Raw genomic sequence first — 23823 nt, 5'->3', positions numbered from 1 at the left:
TGGTCCATGGTCAATATGTTGGACAAGCCTGTTCTATATGGCCTTCCAGAAGGCATTTGATAACTTTCTACACAAGAGATTAGTAAAAATGAAAGCATGTGAAATTGGAGGTGACCTTGTGACATGTGTCAGTAATTGATTGCAAGGTTGGAAACAGGCAGTGGGAATAAAGGGAACATTCTGTGGGGATGTGACAAGTGATTCCCAGGCATCTGTGCAACTTTTCATTATATTTATCAATCATTTAGATGAAGGAATATAGAATTATTGATCCACGTTTGCAGATTACACTAAGTTAGGAAACACAGTAAATTGTGTAGACAGGACCCGGAAGTTACAAAGGGGCATAGATTGAGAGTGGACAGAACTATGGCAGATGGAGCTTCGAGACTGGTGTAGGCCATTTAGCTTTCATTCAGTTAGATCATGGCTGATGTGCATCTTGACTCGATTTACCCTCCTTGGTTCTATATCCCTTAATACCCTTGCCTAACAAAAAAAACTATCAAAATCCGTTTTGAAGTTCTCAATTAACCTAACCGCAACAACTTTTTGTGGGGAGAGACTTTCAGGTAGTTACTACCCTTTGTGTAAAGAAGTACTTCCTCGCATTGCCCTTGAACTGCTGAACTTCCTGCAACAGTTAACCTTTTGTTATTGTTTACTGGCTTTCAACCAATTCTTTCAACCTTGATCTACACTGTATGGATTGTGGTCCTTCCACATATGTTCTCTGTAAATAATTTATAAAAATACCGTTTTCAAACCAATTGCGTTCTTTAAAATAAGTCCAATTAATTTTTAAACGGCAATTGAAATGACCATGCCACTCAACAGTAACATTGACCAGGCACCCTCCCTTTCAGTAAAACTCAAGGAAAATAAAATATTCAAATAGATAACAGCTTTTAAATACTCTGTGCTGAAAACTAAATGAGAAATCTTCCATTTCCCAGAATTCACACCACCCTTTTATTGAACACAATTCACCCAAAAGTAAGATCCAGTCAAATGTTTGGAGTTTCTTTATGACTTCAGACACAGCTTATGTCAATTTTCTACATTTCAGTGGTACTCATAATATGAGCCTGGCGAGGCTTGTGGCCTACTCCTTTTTTTCCTTTCTTAACCACCTTTGGCTCTCGGGACCTGCTGCACCATATATCTCAGGGCCTGAAATCATAGCTTGTGAGGAGGCAGAGATATTGGGCTAGAATTTGCTGTCAAAGTAGCGGGGAGGCTAATGGCACTTGCTGTTATTTATGTGTAAATGGCACAGGGGCTTCAGACAAGGCAAGTATGCAGTGAAACGTGAATATCCAAAAATTTGCAAAAATTGCATCTCGCTGTCTGACTCACTATTCGAATGCATTGCATGATGTACTGTTGCTGTATTTGCAGGCTAGATACTAACTAAAGTTAGCATGGAAAGTTTAGTCTTGTAAAGCATAAGTACCCTTTTAATGACATTAAGTATTAATTACTGCCAAACAACCCCTCAGGCACTGAATTAAAGTGTGGAGTACCACTCCTTCGGGATTTAATTATTGGAGATTTTAAAAATGTAAAACTGTTAATATTTTTACTTTTCCTTCTGTGTGTCTTTCTCTGTCTCTTAAGCCAATCTTGTTTTCCCTTTCTTTGTTTCTCTTTCTATACCTGATTTAACATTAAATTCGCCTATTCTAATTTACACTTCCTTCTCAGTCCTTGTGCTGTTAATTTCACAGTCCTTCAATCTGATTGGTTAAGGAGATATACAGTTGCTTGCCCTATTCACTCAGACCCCAAATGCCCTGTTGCCCTCGCTGCCAAAAGCCTGCCCAATAAAAACTGCTTAGTGATGAGCTATTTGGAGGCTTCTGTGCCTTGATTATAGCTAAGAGGACAAATGCCCTGAACCAGTTTTTACTGTTGCCATTTTCTTTGCCTTTGGCTAGAATTCAATTGGATTATGAATGCGTTTTAAAATTATGCAGGAGGAAAACATGCAGCGAGCTCGGGAGGAAGAAGAGCGCCGCAAGGAAGTGACAGCACATTTTCAAATGACCCTCAACGAAATTCAAGCCCAGATGGATCAGCATAACCTACACAACACAAAGCTGCGACAGGAAAACATTGAACTTGCCGAGCAACTGAAGAAACTAATAGAACAGTATGAGCTGCGAGAAGAGGTGACTTAGTATTGTTTTGGGGGCTTGTTTTGCTTGTAATAGAGAATTGCAGATGCTAAAATACCTACAGAAGTTTTATTGTATGAGTTTTTTATATTTGTACATTTCTTTTCCTTACTTTCTAATGGTAGCAAATAGCCCAGATTGGCTGTTCTCTAATAATCATTGTACTGTAACAGAATGCAAGGCAAGCTGATATCCAATGTAATTGCTCATCATCTTTTACATACCATCTAGAGGCAGCCATTTGCAGTGTGTGTGTTTGTGTATTCTGATAGACTGGTTATTACAGGGAGTAGTTGAATCTGTACCAGTCACCACTAGTAAACATGATGTTATGCACCATGCCAAGTGAAAGTATTTAAATGTCTTTAATACAGTTGATTAAAATTGCAGATGTGGTTCCAGACTAGCTTTAACCTAAAGAGATCTGGATGTTAAGTGAGACTGTTTGTTTGTGTGTATGTGGCATTTTCAATATCTAAGTGCAACAGCTATAGAACTTGCTGCAGCTTCTAATGTCCGATACACTCGGAATCACAGGCAGAAAATCCATTTTAGCTGGGTTTTTTGCTTTGTCTCTTAGCACTTTGGTTTCATGGCTTCCACCATTGTCAGCCTCTGATAAATTGAAATAACACTTTCCCAGTGATCAAGGGGAGTCTTGAAATGGATCAATGCTAGTGATTACTTTTGTTACCAATGCTGCTACTTTTTAACTGTGTCATTGGTGGGTTTGTAAAGTCTTGGTAGTTTATGCTGCCTTGTCCTTCCCTCTCCACTCCCACATAGCACATTGACAAGGTGTTCAAGCACAAGGAGCTACAACAGCAGTTGGTAGATGCCAAACTTCAGCGAACTACAGAGATTATGAAAGAGGTGGATGAGGAACATCACAGAGAGAGGGAGTTTGTGAGTAAAAGCTATTCATTATATTTTCCATGCTTCCACTAATGCTGCATGTTATACATTTCTGTAATACAATGCATTTTTTTCTAAGTGTAGTGCATGTGTATATATGCGACAAAATAACACTAGTCTGAAAGGTGGGACAAGTTTATTTAGAAGACTGACTAGAATTAACTTGATATCTGAACAAGTTTGAATTGCCTCCGTTTTAAACTGTTTCCAAGGAAGCTGTGAAGTTTATCCTCATCTTTTTTTATCACCCCTCCACCCCAGGCTAATGTTTTCAATCCTGCATTGATTATTATCTGGCTGCCTTTTTTGGGTACCTTTCAACTCTTTGTCATTCACATACAGATCTGAAAACATTTTTTCCCTATTTTACTTTTGAGACTCCAAGGTTGATATCCTGGATTTTACAGTATTTAGCATATGTTCATAATGTATATAAATCTAAAAGTCTATTTTAGTAAAATAAAATAAATCTGCTCATGTTTGATGCCCTTCCATATGCAGCACCAGTGCAAGTAGAGTGTACAGTCTTAAAATGAAAAGACGTCTTATTGGTGCAGTGTGTTTGTGTGGTAATGTGCTGCTGTACTGGTTCTTACTGTTAATGTCTCAGCAAAATTGAGATTGGTAATGAGTGGAAATCAACCAGAGGAGTTATCCCAGGAAACTCTTGCATTACTCAGTCACTGGTTACGTAGTATATTGGCGGTGGCCTGCCTCATTTTAGGCAAGCGTGCATGGCAGAGGCTAAAAGAGAAGAAACTGAATTTTTAAATGGAGAAATTAACTTTATCTCTGAAGAAATTGAGCAAAACTAGTCCAAGTCATGATAAACACTGGACGTCATGTTTACTTGGCTTACAGAATAGCACACATGATTGAGTTTAAGGCTTGGACTGGTAATCCTGAAATATTTTCCTCCTTGCATTTAAAACTCCCAATAAATTTGAAGACTTAGTTTTAGTTACTTTGAAACTATTTGCTAAAAGAGTGAGTCAGGTATGCCTGCCTAAACTGGTCCTTTTGTTAACACATTTCTGATTTTTGTTTTTTGTTTTTCTGGAGGCATTGAATTCTTTCTTTTGGGTTCCAGAAGTACCACAAGGCTGAATGGGCTGTGAGTGCGGATGGACAGCACAGCCTGGTGTATTGCATGAGCAGTGTGAGGTACCTCTGCTCCCAGCATATAAGTTTAGCCAGTAGTTTACATGGTTCCTAAAGAACTATGAGATTTTTTCCCCCTTTTGTCCAGAAACGTTGCCATTGTCGGAGATGAAAGGAGTTCCACCATCCTAAATATGAAGGTGATGTATCACATTTTGAGAATTGACCTATTTGTTCTGTTTTGCTAGCTGCTAAAAGAAGCTACTGAATTAAGGCACAAATGTGAACTCATGAAGCAGCAGGAAGCACAGCTGAAACAACAGGTATGTTCCAGCAAACTGTAGTCACAATCTTAGCTGCTCTCCGTCCCTGTACCCCCCAGCACTATGGTTCTACATACCAGCTAATGCTTTGATGAACTCGCGTTGGTCATGTTCTGTAGGATAATTTGTGTCATTCAGTCATTCTGCTCACAGTCTTTTATCTGAAACCTGGTGCTGTAATTAGTAATCATTGGATGTTTTTTCTTTATTCGTTCATGGGATCTGGGCGTCGCTGGCTCAGCCAGGATTTATTGCCCATCCCTAATTGCCCTTGAGAAGTTGGTGGTGAGCTGCCTTCTTAAACCGCTGCCGTCCTTGGGATGTAGGTTTACCCACAGTATTGTTAGGAAGGGAGTTCCATGATTTTGACCCAGTGACTATGAAGGAATGGCGATATATTTCCAAGTCAGGGTGGTGTGTGGCTTGGAGGGCAACTTGCAGGTGGTGGTGTTCCCATGCCTCTGCTTCCCTTGTCCTTCTAGATGATAGAGGTCACGGGTCAGGAACGTGCTGTCGAAGGAGGCTTGGCGAGTTGCTGCAATGCATCTTGTAGATGGTACACACTGCTACCACTGTGCGTTGGTGGTGAAGAGATTGAATGTTTAAGGTTGTGGATGGGGTGCCAGTCAAGTGGGCTGCTTTGTCCTGGATGGCGTTGAGCTTGAGTGTTGGAGCTGCACTCATCCAGGCAAATGGAGAGTATTCCATCACACTCCTGACTTGTGCCTTGCAGACAGACACTGGGGAGTTACACGTCGCAGAATTCCCAGCCTCTGACCTGCTCTTGTAGCCACGGTGTTTATTTATTTACTTTGTTTATTTAGCCACACCCCCAACCTACAACGCTGTCTTCAATTAATTCAGAAGGAAGGAGATGTAGGGGAAATTTTATGCAGTCCGCCCGCCATAGGGGAAATTTTATGCAGTCCGCCATGGGGGAATTTGGTGGCGTAGGGGTGATATAATTAGGAGGATTGTGTTCTTTCGGATTCCCGTTGGCAGGATATTTTAGAGGAATTAAGTCGGCGGCGTGTTTGCGGTGTTCCGGACTTCCCCCAGTGCGGTGGAGATTGCAGCTTTGCATTAATTTTCTATGCCATGAATACTCATTACCCAACGCATAGTTAGGATTTAGCCCGAACTGCCAGATTAGATGAACGGCGAGTGCTATTCCTGTGCCACCCGGTTCACAAATATTTCAATGGTGTGCAGCAGTTGGATTTGTGCAGTTGAGTCTCAGCTCTTCTCTCTTTCACTCAGCCGCTAAGCTAAGACCGCCATTGGAATGAATGTTTGCCTCCAGGCCAGCATTGCAATGGATTTTTACCTCCACACCACCATTGGAATGGATGTTTACCTCCAGGCTCGGCACCAGCAAGTATGAATCATCTCCAGAGATGGAGACAATGACATGGGCGGGGGCTACGTGGAGGAGCAAGGCAGGGTAAAGTCATAGAGTCGTACAGCATAGAAGCAGGCCCTTCGTCCCACCGCGTCCATGCCAACCATAATGCCTATCTATACTAATCCCACCTGCCTGCATTAATTCCATATCCCTCTATGCCTTGCTCATTCAAGTACCTGTCCAGATGCCTCTTAAATGTTGCTACTGTTCCTGCCTCCACCACCTCCTCAGGCAGCTCATTCCAGATACCCACTATTCTGTGTGGAAAAATTTACCCATTTGATCCCCTTTAAACCTCCTCCCTCTCACCTTAAATCTATGCCCTCTAGTTTTTAGTCACCCCTACCATGGGAAGCAGACTCTGGGCTATCTACCCTATCTATGCCTCTCATAATTTTATATACCTCTATCATGTCCCCTCTCAAGCCTCCTTCGCTCCAGGGAAAACAGACCCAGCCCATCCAATCTCTAACTCAAGCCTTCCAAACCAGGCAACATCCTTGTGAATCTTTTCTGCACCCTCTCTAGCTTAATCACATCTTTCCTGTAGTGTGGCGACCAGAACTGCACACAGTACTCCAAATGCGGCCTAACCAACGTTATGTACAACTGTAACTTGACGTCCCAACTCTTGTACTCAGTGCCTCGGCCGATGAAGGCAAGCATGCCATACGCCTTCTTCACCACCCTGTCTACCTGTGTTGCCACTTTCAGGGAACTATGTACTTGCACCCCAAGGTCTCTCTGCTCAACAACACTCTCCAGGGCACTGCCATTCACTGTATATGTCCTACCCTGGTTTAACTTCCCAAAATGCATCACTTCGCACTTGTCTGCGTTAAATTCCATTTGCTAATCCCTTGCCCACTTTCCCAATTGATCTATATCCTGTTGTAACCTTAGACAACCTTCTTCACTGTCCACTATACCACCAATTTTGGTGTCATCTGCAAACTTACTAATCATGCCCCTTACATTCACATCCAAGTCATTAATATGTATGACAAACAACAGAGGGCCCAGCACCGATCCCTGCAGTAGTCTGGGAGAGCAGGGTCGGGTCTCAGTTGCATGGAGGAGCAGTGGAAGGAGGAGGGCAGAGTCCAGGGTTTGTAGTTAGGTGTGTGGAGGAGGAAGGAGAGCAGAGTCCAGGGTGTGTAGTGGCTGATTTTGACAATGAGGCTGGCTGTGTGAAGTTGCAAGGGGTGGTGAGTTGATATGTTCCTGTCAGAAAATTGATTGTCATGAGAGGCCTAAAAGGAGAGAGGATCACTGTCTACGTCGGGGGTCCTGTGTGTCCATATCAGGGTACTAGCTGACACAAGGTACGGTCACAGTTACAGGGGGCAATTGTATATGGTAAGGGGGAAGGTCGAGACTTGGGTTTGGGTATTCAAGGTCATCATAGGGAGGGAATTGGGAATCTGTAACTATATCAAGGTAGATTCTTGGAGGTTCAAGGGTAAGAGTCGGCAGTTGGACAGTGATGGGAGTAGGGACAGGTGGGAGGGATGGCGTGAATAAATTGATGATGAGCCGGTCCACAATAATGGGGGAAGTTTCTATGGTAATGTGGAAAGGGTGAAGGTTAAGTTGGGTGGGTCAAGGGTGATGGGTGCAGGCTGGACGGTGAAATGTGGAGGTTGGAAGCTGGGCAAACTTGCCTGGTATCACAGACACAACATTTTCTGGAAGATGAATGCAAATCACGTGTCGAATCAAGGAATGCAAGTCGATTGGGAGGAGGCAAATGATGGTGGGTGGGATCTCCTACTACATGCAGGTGTAAGGCACATAACAGCGATCTGCTCATAACTTTCCTGGTTCTGCTAAATGGAAGGAAGACGACGGGTTTACAACAGTCTTCTCAGCTCAACAATTGAAAAGCTGCAAAGACATGAGTCTCATACACGCAATTTGTCCTTTAACACGCGAACAATTGCAGAGGGAGAGACTGAGGAGGATCTTGGCGATCAACAGATGAGGTCTTAACAGGAGCAGGAGGCAGCACAAGAAGGTGAGGCTGCTGAGAATCCAGGAAAGGCATTATCGAAGACAGGTGCTGGCGTGTCATTGCATCCTCAGGGCAAGGACACATTACCTTCAGAGGTCAGAGAGGCAATGCCAGTGAAGCAGGAGGATGTGACTTGCAATGGCGACAGAAGTGTGTACGATCCTGCAACATTACCAGCAGCAGCTTGTTTTCGTTGGGAACCCCATGCCACTTACCCTCAAGGTTACTATTGCACTCAATTTCTTTGATCCAGGGGTGACATATGTGGCATCTCAGTCTGCGACCCACAGGTACATCAAAGAGGTGACCATTGCCATTTTTCAACATGCCAATGATTTCATCATCTTACCTGTACCAGGCAGCAAGGTCTGTGGCCTTCGGCGCCATCGCTGGCTTCCCTGGTGTGCAAGGGGTGATCGACTGTACTCGTGGCCATTAGAGCTCCCTGGGACCAGTCTGCTGTCTTTGTTAATTGCAAAGGCGATTTAAACGTGCAACTGGTTTGTGACCACAGAATAAGAATCAAACATGTTTGCGCACGCTTTCCAGGGAGTTGTCATGACTCCTACATTTTTAGGAACTCCCAGCTGCCAGCGGTTTTCCAGGACCCAGCCGAAGTGGACGGATGGATCCTGGGTAACCAGGGTTACCCCCTATGTACATGGTTGATGACACCAGAACATCATTCCCAAAGTGCTGCTGAAGAGAGGTACAGTGTCATTCACGTATCCACCAGCACACCATGCTGAAAATGCGATTCCCCTGCCTTGACCCGGTCTGGAGGGGCTCTTCAGTACACACCACAGAAGGTGTCACGAATAATTGTTGTCTGCTGTGCCTTGCACAAATTTGCAATTAGACGTGGCAATCTTCTGCAGGCGGAGGAACACCAGTCCTCCTCAGATGAGACTATGAAGAGAGTGAGGTGGATGACAACGATGCCGTCATTGATAGGATCATGGAGAGACATGCAAGGGACATAAGGGACAACCTCATTTATGCATGTTTCAGACAACAATAAGCCACATCATCAAGGGACGTTGGGGGGAGAAACATAACAATTCCCTACAGAAATTCCCTTTTGCATGAGATCTTATCTCTCCAATCTTAAGCATTGCTGCACTTTCATGTGATTGGCGTTTGAAATCATCTCTGGGCTATGATGAATGTAACTACACACCACTGCAAGCAGCATTAAGTTATGACTGTAGAAAACAAAAGTAAGGCATGACAGTATTGGAAAAAGTTAATAATAATCATCAACAGGAAAACAGTCATCATTGAAAAGTGAAGGCTAAAATTCCAATGAGATATGGATACTGGACATTTCCTGAGATGATTTGCCATAGGCCTCCAAAAAAACTTATTTGTATCCATCTGCAACCAAGCAAAACATTACCGAGAGTGGATCAAATTTTGCAAGAATTAAAAATGTTTTAATGCATCTTTGCATTCGTTAACATTTCTACATCACCTGTGCCACCTTCGTGCTCAAAACTGTTTCAATTTTCTTTTCCTCCCACTATGTCCAGATGCTAACTTGACATTAGCAGCTGAGGTGGAGGCAGTCTGCTCAGTGCGCTTCCCCGTTGCTGTGGATGACCGTGGCGGGTGTCCTCTGGAGGAACGGGGCCTTGATGGCTCCATCCTACTGGGGTTGTGCAGCAATGGTGCTCGAGTATCCCCTGTGTGCTCGCCTGCTGGAGGTAAGGGGGTCAATGTCGGGGGAAGGACAAGACACCGCTTACCCTGGGGGTGTCCTGAAAGGAAGGCCCTGGGGCAGCTGGCATGTGCTCCTCCTCGATCTATGTGCACGATGGCACCTGCCTGTCTCCCTGAGGGGAAGGGGCACCTGGAGGCAGGTCCAGGTTCCTTGTCCCCCTCTCACTTAGACTCTGCTGCATGGAGCCCACAGCAACAGTGATGGAGTGCAGGTCAGATCACATATGGCTGGAGTGGTCAACCAGCCTCACCACGGAGCTCGCCAGACTCTTTACTGAGGAAGCCATACGCTCTAACATGGCAGATGTCATGGCTTGCATGGACTCCTCCATGGCACATGCAAAGCCACGTATGACCTCAGGCGTGTGACATATTTTCCACATGGTTTTGCTTCACATCCAGCAGACTTCTCTTAGCAACAAACAGAGGATCATCATGAGTGTGGGGCTGAGCAGGGGCCTGGTCCCCAGCAGTCCTCTGATTGTCAGGGAACCCGGCTGGCACATGCTCCCTCAACTGCTGGGACATGTCTGTATCGTGACCACCAGATTGTGGCCCAGATTCTAATCTTAAACCCCCGTGGACCGTGTGGATGTATCTGCACTGGCAGATGTGGAAGGAGAGGCAGGTGACGTTGCACCCTCTGGGACATTGGCTTCTTCCTGCTCCCCAGAGCAGGATTCTCGGGCTACACAGGGTTCTGCGACTCAAGTCCGGGCACCTGCAGTGGAGACACAAACGGAGTTGCTTTAAGCATGTGCTTCACATGAGTTCACACAATTTCCTGCAGTTTCCACATATGGCTGCAAGAGCAGCAATGACACTTCATCCTTACGCCTTGTGGCTCCTGCCTCACCATCTCTGCTCGCCCTGCCCCTCTCGCGATCTCAGACGCCTCTTCCTCAGCCGTGGTCAGCAGCCTGATGTCAGGGACTCCTCCTCCTGTCTTAGCACACTCATGCTGATTGTGGCTTCGTTTATCCTGCAACAGACAGTGCAGATTTAATGACATGGCAAAAGGTGCCTCACAACCATTGCATACATGCATCAACATCACTCTTTCTGCATTGGCTTTCGCACAACACATCCAATCACATAAACAATGCCAATCTTCATCAAATGCTCATGCATTTCACTGCATTCCTTGTATCCCCTCTGCCTTAAAGACACAGAGCCATGGAAGAAAACAATGGAGCTGCTTTGCCAGGACCACTTACCCTTGCTGATCTGAGCAAGTCATTGATTCGTATGCGGCACTGCACCCATGTTCTAAGAGTTACCCCACGGTTTGAGACCTCCTCCGCTACCTCCACTCAGGCTGCCTTGGTGAGGTGGGAGGGTCTTCTGACTCCATCTGCAGGGAAGAGGATCTCCAGCTTTTCCCTGACGGTCTGGAGGAGAACCTGCAGGGAGGCTTCACTGAACCATGGAGTGGGACGCTGACTGCCCTGTCATTCACTTTGGCTGTCGGGAAAATAAATGATGTAAAGTAGGTGGTGAGTTTCACAAAATAAGGGAGGCAAAAGCATTTAGATTTAGGTGAAAGCTTCAGTTTAAGTTAGTCTGAAGATACTTACATGAAAGGCTGCTGCTGCTTGAGGCTGCAAGCACAGAATGTTTTATATCTGTGGCGATCATGGTGCTTGGGGCAGTGACAGCAGGTTCCACCAATGAAAGGCTGCCCCACCACATGATCCCACGTGTTCCCCGTGCTTGTTGCTGCATGGCTAAATTAAATACAAAATCGTGTGGGAAGTGGGGTTTGCGGCGTGAGCGGAACTTCCGGTCCCGCTGTCGGGAATGCCGTGGCTCTCATAAGATTCCACCCATAGAGTCAAATGAAAATCTACACACAGGAGCAAATATAATGGGTGCAGAACAAAATAGGTGAGGTGAGTTTAAAAAAAATTCAAGTGAACAGCACAGAGGAGGAAAGACAACAGATTAAAACTTCAGGGATCAGAATGGGAAGAAACAAACTAACACACTGCATGACGCCTGCTTACCTTTCTTTAAAGAGAACAAACTGAGCAAATTAACATGACTTAATTTTGGTTGTTGCATTATGGTTACCCACTGACCATTTGTTCAATCATTCATTGCATGTGTGGTGTTTCTTGTTTTAAAGCTTTCCCTGTATATGGATAAGTTTGAAGAATTCCAAAGCACACTGGCAAAGAGCAATGAAGTTTTTACAACGTTCAGGCAGGAGATGGAAAAGGTAAGGACAAAGTTACCAATGTATCTCTCTCTGCCTAATTCAACTCTGTAATAATAATTTCACCACATCGTTGAATTATTAACATAGTATGGAATTGGTGGATTATTCTGGTGATGCCTTATTTGCTGGTTTGTCTTTTTTTGAAATGTGTGTGCTTGGGGGGTTTGGAAAGAGATCTTGTCTCATTGATGGATAAATCCTAAATCAATACACAAAAACTAATCAGTATCAGCAACTTGAGATATATGCACATTAACAGCAACATGAATTTGTATTTTCTATATCAATCCCCAATCTCCATGCTATGGACTTGCATGGCCCACAATGAGAAAGATCTTGGACCTTGATTATCAGATACATCAAGGTGGCTGGCATACCACAAGTTACCCTTTATTTTAAGCCGCATTGATGTCTACCATCCAGATTGGGGCAGTAGAATGTAGAGATCCATGCTAATCTGTCCAGTGTTCAGTGCCTAGCAGAATTGGGTTCTACAAACAAATGGTGCTGATGTGATGTGACCTTCACCATCCCCAACTGGTGACACCAATGTTTGTTGCTGTATGGCACGTGTCCATGCTGCCACCAAGAGAATAAATGGCGGTGCACTCACTATATATAAGGGCATTTTCTTTTCATTCTGAGGATGAGTGCTGCTGACAAGGCCAGCATTTAGTGCCCATATCTAGTTGCCCTGAGAAGCTGGTGGTGGGCCTTTTTCTTGTACCTGGGATACAATGTAGTGACTTGCTCGGCCACGTCAGACGACAGTTAAGAGTCAACCATGTTGGTGTGGGACTGGAGTCGCGTATAGGCTGGACTGTGTAAGAATGGCAGTTTTCCTTCCCGAAAGGACATTAGTGGACCAGTTGGGTTTTTACGACATTCTTTTTAAACTACATTTAAATTCTCAGTTTGTTATGGTGGGATTTGAACTCATGTTCTCCGGATTATTAGTCCAGGCCTCCGGATTACTAGTCCAGTAACGTAACCGTTACATTACTGTTCCTGGTACAACTCACATTTGTCAGCTGGCTAATGCAGGAGGTAAAGTGTGGTCCTTTTGGGGTTGAGATAGTTCCAAAATTGCACATCTGACAGAAGTTTGGAAGCAAGTCAGCCCTCCGTAGCCGAGCAGGTCTGCAGTTCCCCAAGCCAGTGTTGATGATTGTCTAAGCTTGCCATGGAACCATAGAAAAATTACGGCACAAAACCATCGTGTCCGTGCTGGCCGGAATCAAAACTAGCCGCCCAGTCTAATCCCACTCTTCCAGCACCTGGTCCATAGCCTTGCAGGTTACAGCATTTCAGGTGTATGGCCAGGTACCTTTTTAAAAGAATTGAGAGTTTCTGCCTCCACTACCATTCCTGGCAGTGAATTCCAGGCACTCACCGCCCTCTGGGTGAAAAAGTTTTTCCTCATGTCCCCTCTAATCCTTCCAACAATCACCTTAAATCTGTGCCTCCTGGTAATTGACCTCTCTGCTAGTGGAAACAGGTCCTTCCTGTCTATGCTATCTAGGCCCCTCATAATTTTGTACACCTCTATTAAGTCGCCCCTCAGCCTCCTCTGTTGTAAGGAAAACAACCCTAGCCTATCCAATCTTTCCTCATAGCTGCAACTTTCAAGCCCTGGCAACATTCTTGTAAATCTGCTCAGTACTCTCTCTAGAGCAATTATGTCCTTTCTGTAACGTGGTGACCAGAACTGGACGCAGTACTCCAGCTGTGGCCTAGTCAGCATTTTATACAGTTCCAGCACTACATCCCTGCTTTTGAATTCTATACCTCGGCCAAAAAAGGAAAACACTCCATATGCTTTCTTCACCTCTCTATCTACGTATCCTGCCACCTTGAGGGACTTGTGAACATGCACTTCAAGGTGTCTCACTTCTTCTACCCCTCTCAATATCCTCCCGTTAATTGTGTATTCCCTCACTTTATTTACCCTCCCTAAATGCATTACCTCACGCTTTTCTGGATTGAATTCCATTTGCCGCTTTTCCGCCCACTCAACCAAACCATTGATATCTTTCTGGAATCTACAGCTATCCTCTTTATCAATTACACGGACAATTTTTGTGTCATCAGCAAATTTTCCAATCATGCCTCCCACATTTAAGTCCAAATTATGAACGTATATCACAAATAGCAAGGGACCCAACACTGAGCCCTGTGGAACACCACTGGAAACAGCTTTCCATTCACAAAAACATCCGTCGACTACGACACTTTGTTTCCTGTCACTGAGCCAATTCTGGATCCAACCTGCCACATTCCCCTGTATCCCATGGGCTTTCATTTTACTGACCAGTTTGCCATGTGGGACCTTGTCAACTGCCTTACTAAAGTCTATGTAGACCACATCCACTGCGCTTCCCTCATCAATCCTCCTTGTTACTTCCTCAAAAGATTCAATCAAGTTAGTAAGACATGACCTTCCCTTAACAAATCCATGCTGACTATCCCTGATTAATCCGTGCCTTTCTAAGTGGCAGTTTATCCTGTCCCTCAGAATAGATTCTAACAATTTACCCACCACCGAGGTCAGACTGATGGGCCTATATTATTTGGCCTATCCCATGCACCCTTTTTAAACAATGGTACAACGTTCGCAGACCTCTTGGTACCTCTCCCGTATCTAGTGAGGATTTTAAGATGATCCTCAGCGCATCTGCTATTTCCTCCCTGGCTTCCTTTAACAACCTGGGATGCAATTCATCCAGCCCTGGTGATTTATCCACTTTCAAGGATGTCAGACCCTCTAGTACTTCCTCTCTGTTAATGGGGGCTGGAGGGTTAGATCTGTTGCTGGACCTGGAATTCTTTTCACTCGGCTCTAGTCATCCATGAAAGTCAGTGATGGAATAGTCCTGAGTGGTTAACCAGTGATAAGCTTACTTAGCTGTAGTGCTGTAGTGGTAGTTGACACAGTTTAGCTAGTTAAACTCCAGCATTACTCCTATGCACACTATAACATTGCCATGGCTTAATCAACAGGATATGGCATGTGTCCCTATGAGTACAGTGTGTTTGCCACACGTCAGGCAAATGTAAATTCCATATAATAAAAGCAAAATACTGCGGATGCTGGAAATCTGAAACAAAAACAAGAAATGCTGGAATCACTCAGCAGGTCTGGCAGCATCTGTGGAAAGAGAAGCAGAGTTAACGTTTCGGGTCAGTGACCCTTCTTCGGAAATTCCATGTAGATTTCTTAGTAATAAAAACAGAAAATGCTGGCAATATTCAGGTCTGGCAGCATCTGTGGAAAGAGAAACAGAGTTAACATTTCAGGTCAATGAGTTCTGATGAAAGGTCACAGACCTGAAACTTCAACTCTGTTTCTCACTCCGAAGATGCTTCCAGATTTGATGAGTATTGCCAGCATTTTCTGATATATTGCAGATTTCCATCATCCATAGTATTTTGCTTTTAGATTTCTTAATTGGTTGGTTTGGAGACTTAAAGGAAGTAATGGGTTTCCACATGTGTCATTTGCCTAGTTGGCAAAAACGTAGCGAATCTCAGACTTCACATTGGTTTCTTTCTAATATATACTTGGTATGCATACAGTGTAAAATTTCATGCTGCAATTATACCAAGTATGTAATATAATCCTATTTCTGTTTGGCATTAATAGTGAGATGACATTTCTTGCGATTGTGCACTGTATCATTGTCGAGCTACCTTTTTTTCAACTTAAAATAGAACTGGGGCATCCTGCAATACTAGTGTCAAGGAAACTTAATAGATCCTTTCACAACTTCAACCCCAATCCCAGTTTAAAATGTGTCTGTCAGAAGTTGGTGAGCAGAACTCTTAGGAATTTGAGTCTGTATATGCAATATTTGGTGGTATTAGATCATTAGGAATTTGAGTTTGTATGTGCAGTAATTGGTGACATTAGATCATGTAGCTTGGTCGGGGATCTCTTCAGTTGATTCACCTTGTTACAAGGAGAGTGTGTATTATGTTGCTTTAGGAGCAAGAGAATAGATTGATTTGGGGAGAAAGCATAACCCATAATTGTGATTTATTTAAGGACGGTCTGTTGGGGAAAGTCAAATATGTTCCTTTGTGATGTCACGCTGAATGGGTTCTTGTGTTTCTTCCTTCTGCAGATGACAAAGAAAATCAAGAAACTGGAAAAAGAAACTACAGTATGGCGCACCAAATGGGAGAACAATAACAAAGCACTCTTACAGATGGCCGAGGAGGTGTGTGCCATCTCTTTGTTAACTGTTGAATAGTTCTTCATTCTCTTTAACATGGACGATGTGTTGCATCTGAACTGTACAGGTGCTGCTTTACACAAAAAATGCTAATTCCAGGCTCATAACCATGAGATTGCTAAGCATCTGTTTCATAGCAGATCTGCTAAACTGATCTTCTATAGCTTTCTAATTTATTTAGAATGCAGTCAAAAAGTATGAGAAACGTTGAAATTCAAAATATTCCTGAAGTGATAAACTGGTGCAGTTGAGGTTGGGGGTGGAGGCAAAGGTTAGGAGATGCGTTACTTAAAGGATTCCAATGAGTTCCTGATCTTCCCCTTGAAAAATGTTGCTTTTTTCACTCTCTCGTAAAGGGTATATTTTTGGGTTTATAATATATCTGCAGGCAGGCTGCTGTTGACAACTGAAGTAACGGTCTGCAAAGGAAACCCAACCCGAGCCCGAATGCCGGACCCGGACACATGTCGTCGGGTCGGGTAGCAGGCCTTTAAACTGAAGTAGAAAATCCAGAAGAACTTCTTTTGCTTTACATTGAAGGACTGTTGCATGCTGAAATTTATCAATGAGAATGAAAGCTTGAATGCATATCCCTCTTTCCCTGCAGCAGCATTATATTGAAAGAACACTCTGTGCTCCATATTGGGGGTGGTAAGTATTTTGGAACTTTGGGTAGAATGTTGCATTTGGTTCTTAGCCCATGATCGGGCATGTGGGAACCCATAGGCCATGAATTCTGCTCTTTCCATGCCAGTAACCCTCCCATAATAATAAAAGCAAAATACTGCGGATGCTGGAAATCTGAAATAAAAACAAAGTGCTGGAAAAACTCAGCAGGTCTGGCAGCATCTGTGGAGAGAGAAACAGAGTTAACGTTTCAGGTCAGTGACCCTTCTTCAGAACTGGCAGATGTAAGAAATGTAAAAGATTTTAAGCAAGTAAAGTGGGGGTGGGGCAAGAGATAACAAAAGAGAAGGTATTGATTGGACAAGGTCACAGAATAGCTGACCAGAAGGTCATGGAGCAAAGGCAAACAATATGTTAATGGTGTGCTGAAAGACAAACCATTGGTACAGATAGGGTGTTAATGGACTGAAAACTGAACAGCCACAAGCACAAGCATGAAATAAAAGTGGGTAGGCACAGTAGAAACAAACTGAAATCTCCCATTCATTTGAACTCTACAATTCCTACACTACATATGCATAAAATAGAGTGCTGTTCAGGAGGGTTGTCCATATTTTTCACTCTTTGGCCAACATAAAGGGCCCCTTGGTAAGTATTCTTCAGTAGCATAATTACTGTCTCTTGCATAATTTCTGATTTTTGCAGTTAAATTTATGGTTATTATCTAAATCTATGCCAGTGAAAGGCCCATTTAGCTGTCTGTTGCATTACAAGTATGGGATAAATATTTTTAACTGCAGTGGCCTCTTGTTTCTGTGTTATTATTATTTGATAGTGTGGAGCAGCTGTTTCATTTCTTCAAGTAAAAGCAGCTTCAGTTACAAAGCAGTAGGAAGTTGGATGGAATGAAGAGGTACATTCTCCAGCTGTAACACCAGTAAACATTGTAACAAGTACAATGTGGAAATTTAATGATGAGTGATTGAACACATGGCTGGAGAACTGGCGTAGGAGGAAGGGCATCAGATTTCTGAGGCATTGGGACCTGTTCTGGGGTAGGTGGGACCTGTATACGATGGATGAGTTGCACCTTAGCAGGACCAGGACTGACATCCTTATTGGGAGATTTTCTGGTGTTGGGGAGGGTTTAAACTAGATTGGCGGGGGGATAGGAACCTGAGAGGGAGCTCAGAATGGAGGGAAGCAAAACTGGTAACAGGATGTAGAAAAGTAGTACGTGAAATTAGAAGACAGAAGAAGCGAAGGCAAGCATCAAATAGGATCAGAATGCAGAATATGTTAAAAAGACAAAGTTAAAGGCACTCTACCTGAATGTACGCAGCATTCGAAACGAGGTAGATGATTTGAAGGCACAAATAGACGTAAATGGGAACAGAAAGTGTCAAATACTTAGCAGGTCTGGCTGTCAGACCTGCTGATTATTTCCAGCACTTTCTGTTCTCATTTCAGAGTTCCAGCATCTGCAGTATTTTGCTGTTATTTGAGAGGTAAATGGGTATGATTTAAATGCCATTACAGAGACGTGGTTACAGGGTGACCAAGACTGGGAGCTGAATATTCAAGGATATTCGTCATTTAGGAAGGTCAGGCAAAAAGGAAAAGGAGGTGGGGTAGCGCTCTCAATAAGGGATGAGATCAGTACTTTACTGAAAGAGGTTCTTAGATAGAAGGATCAAAATGTAGAATCAATTTGGGTGGAGCTAAGAAACAGCATGAGGCCGCAAACATTGGTGGGAGTTGTTTATAGGTCACCAAACAGTAGTGGTAATGTTGGGCATGGTATAAATCAGGACATTAGAGGTGCATGTAACATGGGTAATACAGTAATAATGGGCAGCTTCAATTTTCATATAGACTGGGTAAACTAATCAGCAAGAAAACCGTGGAGCTTTAATTTCTGGAGTGTGCACGAGATGGGTTTCTGGAGCACTACGTTGAAGAACCAACTAGGGATCAGAGTATTTTAGATTAAGTATTCTGCAATGAGAAAGGGCTAATTAATTGCCTTACTGTAAAGGAGCCTTTGGGAAATAATGACCGTAATGTGACAACATTTTACATGAAGTTTGAAAGTGATATAGTTCATTCTGAAACTAGGGTCTTAAATCTGAACAAAGGGAACTATGAAGGTATGGGGGCAGGTTGGCTATGGTGGATTGTGAAAATACACAAAGATTTGACAGACGGAGAATGGCTAGTATTTAAAGAAGTATTGCATGGTCTACAACAAATATACATTCCTCTAAAACACAAAAACCCATCAGAAAAGATGAATCAACCGTGGCTAACAAAAGAAGTTAAAGATTGCATTAGATCAAAGGAAGTGGTTTCTAAGGTTGCCAGAAAAAGTGGTAAGCCCGAGGATTTTGAGCAATTTAGAATTCAGCAAAGTGTGACCAAGAAACTGATTAAGCAAGGGAAAAGAGAATATGAATGCAAGCTAGTGAGAAACATAAAGGTGGACTGTAAAAGCTTCTTTAGGTAAGTGAAAAGGAAAAGATTAGCAAGGACAAATGTGGGTCCATTGCAGGCAGAGACAGGAGAATTTATAATAGAGAATAGGGGAATGGCAGAGAAACTAAACAATTACTTTGTGTCTGTCTTCATGGAGGAAGATGCAGAAAATCTCCCAGAAATACTAGGGAACCAAGGGAATTGTGAAAATGAGGAACTGAAAGAAATTAGTATGAATAAAGAGGTAGTACTCAAAACATTAACTGGATTGAAGGTTAATAAATCCCTTGGCCCAGATGAGATACATCCCAGAGTATTGAAGGCAGCGGCTATAGAAATAATGGATGCCTTGGTGGTTATCTTTCAAAATTCTATAGATTCTGGAAAGGTTCCTGCAGACTGGAAAGTAGCAAATGTAACCCCACTTTTTAAGAAAGGAGGGGAGAGAGAAAATGGGGAACTACAGACCTGTTAGTTTGATAGTAGTAGGGAATCCAGTCTGAGACCGTCCTCAATGCAGCCCAGTCTCTGCCAGTCATGGATGAGCTGGACGAAGAGCCAACAAAATTGGAACTCAGTGATGCCATTGATTCTCTAGCCAGCGGAAAAGCCCCTGGGAAGGATGGCATTACCCCTGATATAATCAAGAGTGCTAAGCCTGCCATACTGTCAGCAGTCTACGAACTGCTTTGCCTGTGCTGGGATGAGGGAGCAGTACCACAGGACATGCGCGATGCCAATATCATCACCCTCTATAAAAACAAGGGTGACCGCGGTGACTGCAACAACTACCGTGGAATCTCCCTACTCAGCATAGTGGGGAAAGTCTTCGCTCGAGTCGCTTTAAACAGGCTCCAGAAGCTGGCCGAGCGTGTCTACCCGGAGGCACAGTGTGGCTTTTGAGCAGAGCGATCGACCATTGACATGCTGTTCTCCCTTCGTCAGCTACAGGAGAAATGCTGCGAACAACAGATGCCCCTCTATGTTGCTTTCATTGATCTCACCAAAGCCTTTGACCTCGTCAGCAGACGTGGTCTCTTTAGACTACTAGAAAAGATTGGATGCCCACCAAAGCTACTAAGCATCACCTCATTCCATGACAATATGAAAGGCACAATTCAGCATAGCCCTTTCCTATCCTGAGTGGCGTGAAACAGGGCTGTGTTCTCGCACCTACACTGTTAGGGATTTTCTTCTCCCTGCTGCTCTCTCATGCGTTCAAGTCTTCAGAAGAAGGAATTTTCCTCCACACAAGATCAGTTGGCAGGTTGTTCAACCTTGCCCGCCTAAGAGCGAAGACCAAAGTACAGAAAGTCCTCATCAGGGAACTCCTCTTTGCTGACGATGCTGCATTGACATCTCACACTGAAGAGTGTCTGCAGAGTCTCATCGACAGGTTTGCGGCTGCTTGCAACGAATTTGGCCTAACCATCAGCCTGAAGGAAACGAACATCATGGGACAGAACGTCAGAAATGCTCCATCCATCAATATCGGCGACCACGCTCTGGAAGTGGTTCAAGAGTTCACCTACCTAGGCTCAACTATCACCAGTAACCTGTCTCTCGATGTAGAAATCAACAAGCGCATGGGAAAGGCTTCCACTGCTATGTCCAGACTGGCCAAGACAGTGTGGGAAAATGGCGCACTGACACGGAACACAAAAGTCCGAGTGTATCAAGCCTGTGTCCTCAGTATCTTGCTCTACGGCAGCGAAGCCTGGACAACATATGTCAGCCAAGAGAGACGTCTCAATACATTCCATCTTTGCTACCTGCGGAGAATCTTTGGCATCAGGTGGCAGGACCGTATGTCCAACGCAGAAGTCCTCGAGGTGGCCAACATCCCCAGCATATACACCCTACTGAGCCAGCAGTGCTTGAGATGGCTTGGCCATGTGAGCCGCATGGAAGATGGCAGGATCCCCAAGGACACATTGTACAGCGAGCTCACCACTGGTATCAGACCTACCAGCCATCCGTGTCTCCGCTTTAAAGATGTCTGCAAACGCGACATGAAGTCCTGTAACATTGATCACAAGTCGTGGGAGTCAGTTGCCAGTGATCACGAGCTGTCGGGCAGCCATAAAGGCGGGGCTAAAGTGTGGCGAGTCAAAAAGACTGAGCAGTTGGCAGGAAAAAAGACAAACGCAAGGGGAGAGCCAACTGTGTAACAGCCCCGACAACCAATTTTTTCTGCAGCACCTGTGGAAGAGTCTGTCACTCTAGTATTGGCCTTTATAGCCACTCCAGGCGCTGCTCCACAAACCACTGACCACCTCCAGGCGCTTACCCATTGTCTCCCGAGACAAGGAGGCCAAAGAAGGAGTAGGGAAAATGTTAATCTATTATAACCACCTTTCTCGTCCAAAAATTAACTTAACATTGGAGCCACTTTCCTGTGATGGAGCGTACCCAACCCAAACCAAACCCGAATCCCGGACCCGGAAGTGCAACCCGACCTGACCCGAACCCGACAATGTGTCAGGAAAGGTGGTTTTGTTACAGTTATTTTAAGCTTGTGCAGATCAGCAACAAAGTGAAAAACGGAAGGTAAGTTAACTGATGGTCGGGTTGGGCGTGGGAAAAAAATGGAAGGACTCGGGCCGGGTCGGATGTGGTTCTGTTGGGTTCGGGTCAGGTTTTTTTTTTTTGCAGACCCGAGCAGGCCTTTACTGTGTAGGACCTTTTCAAAAGCCTTCTAAAAATCCAAATAGACCACAATCAGTTCTCCTTTATCTATGCAACAAGTAACATCCTCAAAAAAACTCCAACAGGTTTATCAAACATTATTTCCCTTTCACAAATTGTCGGGTTCGGGTCGGGTAGCAGGCCTTTACCACACAGGAGGTTACTAAACAAAATTAGAGCCCGTGGGATTGGGGGTAATATACTGCTATGGACTGAGGATTGGTTAACAGACAGTAGGAATAAATGGATCATTCTCAGAATGGCATGCTGTTACTAGTGGTGTACTGTAAGGATCAGTGCTGGGCCACAGCTGTTTACAATCTATAAATGATTTGGATGTGGGGACCAAATGTAATAATTCTAAATTTGCTGATGACAAATCTAGGTGGGAATGTAAGTTTCACAACAAGGATGCAAAGAGGCTTCAAGAGGACTTGGACAGGCTAAGTGAATGGGCAAGAACTTGGCAGATGGAATATAATGTGAATAAGTGTGAAGTTATCCACTTCGGTAGAACAAAAACAGAAAGACAGTATTTCTTAAATGGTGAGAGGTTGGGAAATGTTGATGTCCAAAGGGACCTGACTGTCCTTGTTCATGAGTCACTAAAAGCTAGCATGCAGATGCAGCAAGCAGTTCGGAAGGCAAATGGTATGTTAGCCTTTATCGCAAGGAGACTTGAGCGTAGGAGGAAAGAAGTCTTGCTGCAATTGTGTAGAGCCTTGGTGAGACCGCACCTGGAGTCTTGTGCACAGTTTTGGTCACCTCATCTAACAAAGGACATACTTGCCAAAGAGGGAATGCAACGGAGGTTCACCAGACTAATTCCAGGGATGCCATGATTATCTTATGAGGAGAAATTGAGGAAACTAGACCTGTATTCTCTAGATTTTTGAAGAATGAGAGGTGATCTCATTGAAACTTACAAAATTCTTAGTGTATGAAAGGTTGGATGTAGATAGGATGTTTCTGCTGGCTGGTGAATCTAGAACCAGGGGACATAGTCTCAGAATAAGGGTTGGCCATTATGAGGAGGAATTTCTTCACTCAGAGGGTGGTAAATCTTTGGAATTCTCTGCCCCAGAAGTCTGTGGAAGCTCAATCGTTGAGCATGTTGAAGACAAATCATTAGCTGTCTGGATACTAATGATATCAAGGGATATGGGGAAAGTGGCAGAGGTAGATGATCAGCCATGATCTAATTGAATGACGGAGCAGTCTTGACGGGCTGAATGGCATACTCCTGCTCCTATGTTCCTAGCACAAGATGATGGGCTGATCAGCGGTCTTGAGTAACAGTCCTGAATTAACTGCTCGCCACCACTCCTGATAACATTCTCTATGGAGATCAACTTGGTTAACACCCAGAAATGTTTGAGCTTTAATTTTTTCCTCAACCTTTTACCTACTTTGGGACTCCTCTTCCCCCTTTCCCATGTTGAATATGTAGATGCAGTTCTCCACTAATAAAACTTGTGCAGCTGATCGAGGGGATTCAGCAGACCAACATGTTTTCTGTCCCGTGCTGGCGAGATGCCATGTGTTTTGCGAAATGGATACTGACATTTGATAGAGTTTTAATTTGCTTGGCAGGAGAACACGAGGTCAAAGACTTATTTTGGCCGCTTCTTCCATGCAGCTTCTAGTGTAATGGGGAAGAAAAACACTTTGAAGTGGGAGAACATTATCCCTGTAGATTTCTATTCTTATTTAGCCTTCCCTCGGCTCAAAATTAGCATGCAATTCCTTCGAATATTTACTTCTCCCTCATGCATCAGAGCTGTTGGAGGACAAAACCACCTTTTGCAACAAAACAGATGGACAATCCCTGGATGCTCAGATATCTACATCCTATTATTCTATGCTTGGATAGTTTCTAGTCTGGTCATTTGATGTGTGTTGTCCTTGCATCAACCT

At 44.0% G+C, this 23823-nt stretch overlaps 1 protein-coding gene across 1 annotated transcript in view; it reads left to right on the top strand.

Moving 5' to 3' along the window:
• The window catches only part of LOC137374163 (gamma-taxilin-like), an 87749-nt gene that overhangs the window by 55332 nt on the left and 8594 nt on the right, over window positions 1-23823 (top strand). Inside the window, exons 5-9 of the mRNA XM_068039948.1 lie at window positions 1958-2174; window positions 2967-3086; window positions 4445-4519; window positions 11789-11881; window positions 16006-16101. Of these exons, the coding sequence (XP_067896049.1) occupies window positions 1958-2174; window positions 2967-3086; window positions 4445-4519; window positions 11789-11881; window positions 16006-16101 (601 nt within the window). The remainder of the gene's footprint in view (window positions 1-1957; window positions 2175-2966; window positions 3087-4444; window positions 4520-11788; window positions 11882-16005; window positions 16102-23823) is intronic.

Source organism: Heterodontus francisci, chromosome 10, assembly GCF_036365525.1.
Source record: "Heterodontus francisci isolate sHetFra1 chromosome 10, sHetFra1.hap1, whole genome shotgun sequence".
NCBI lineage: Eukaryota > Metazoa > Chordata > Chondrichthyes > Heterodontiformes > Heterodontidae > Heterodontus > Heterodontus francisci.
This window is presented reverse-complemented; position numbering and strand designations above follow the sequence as displayed.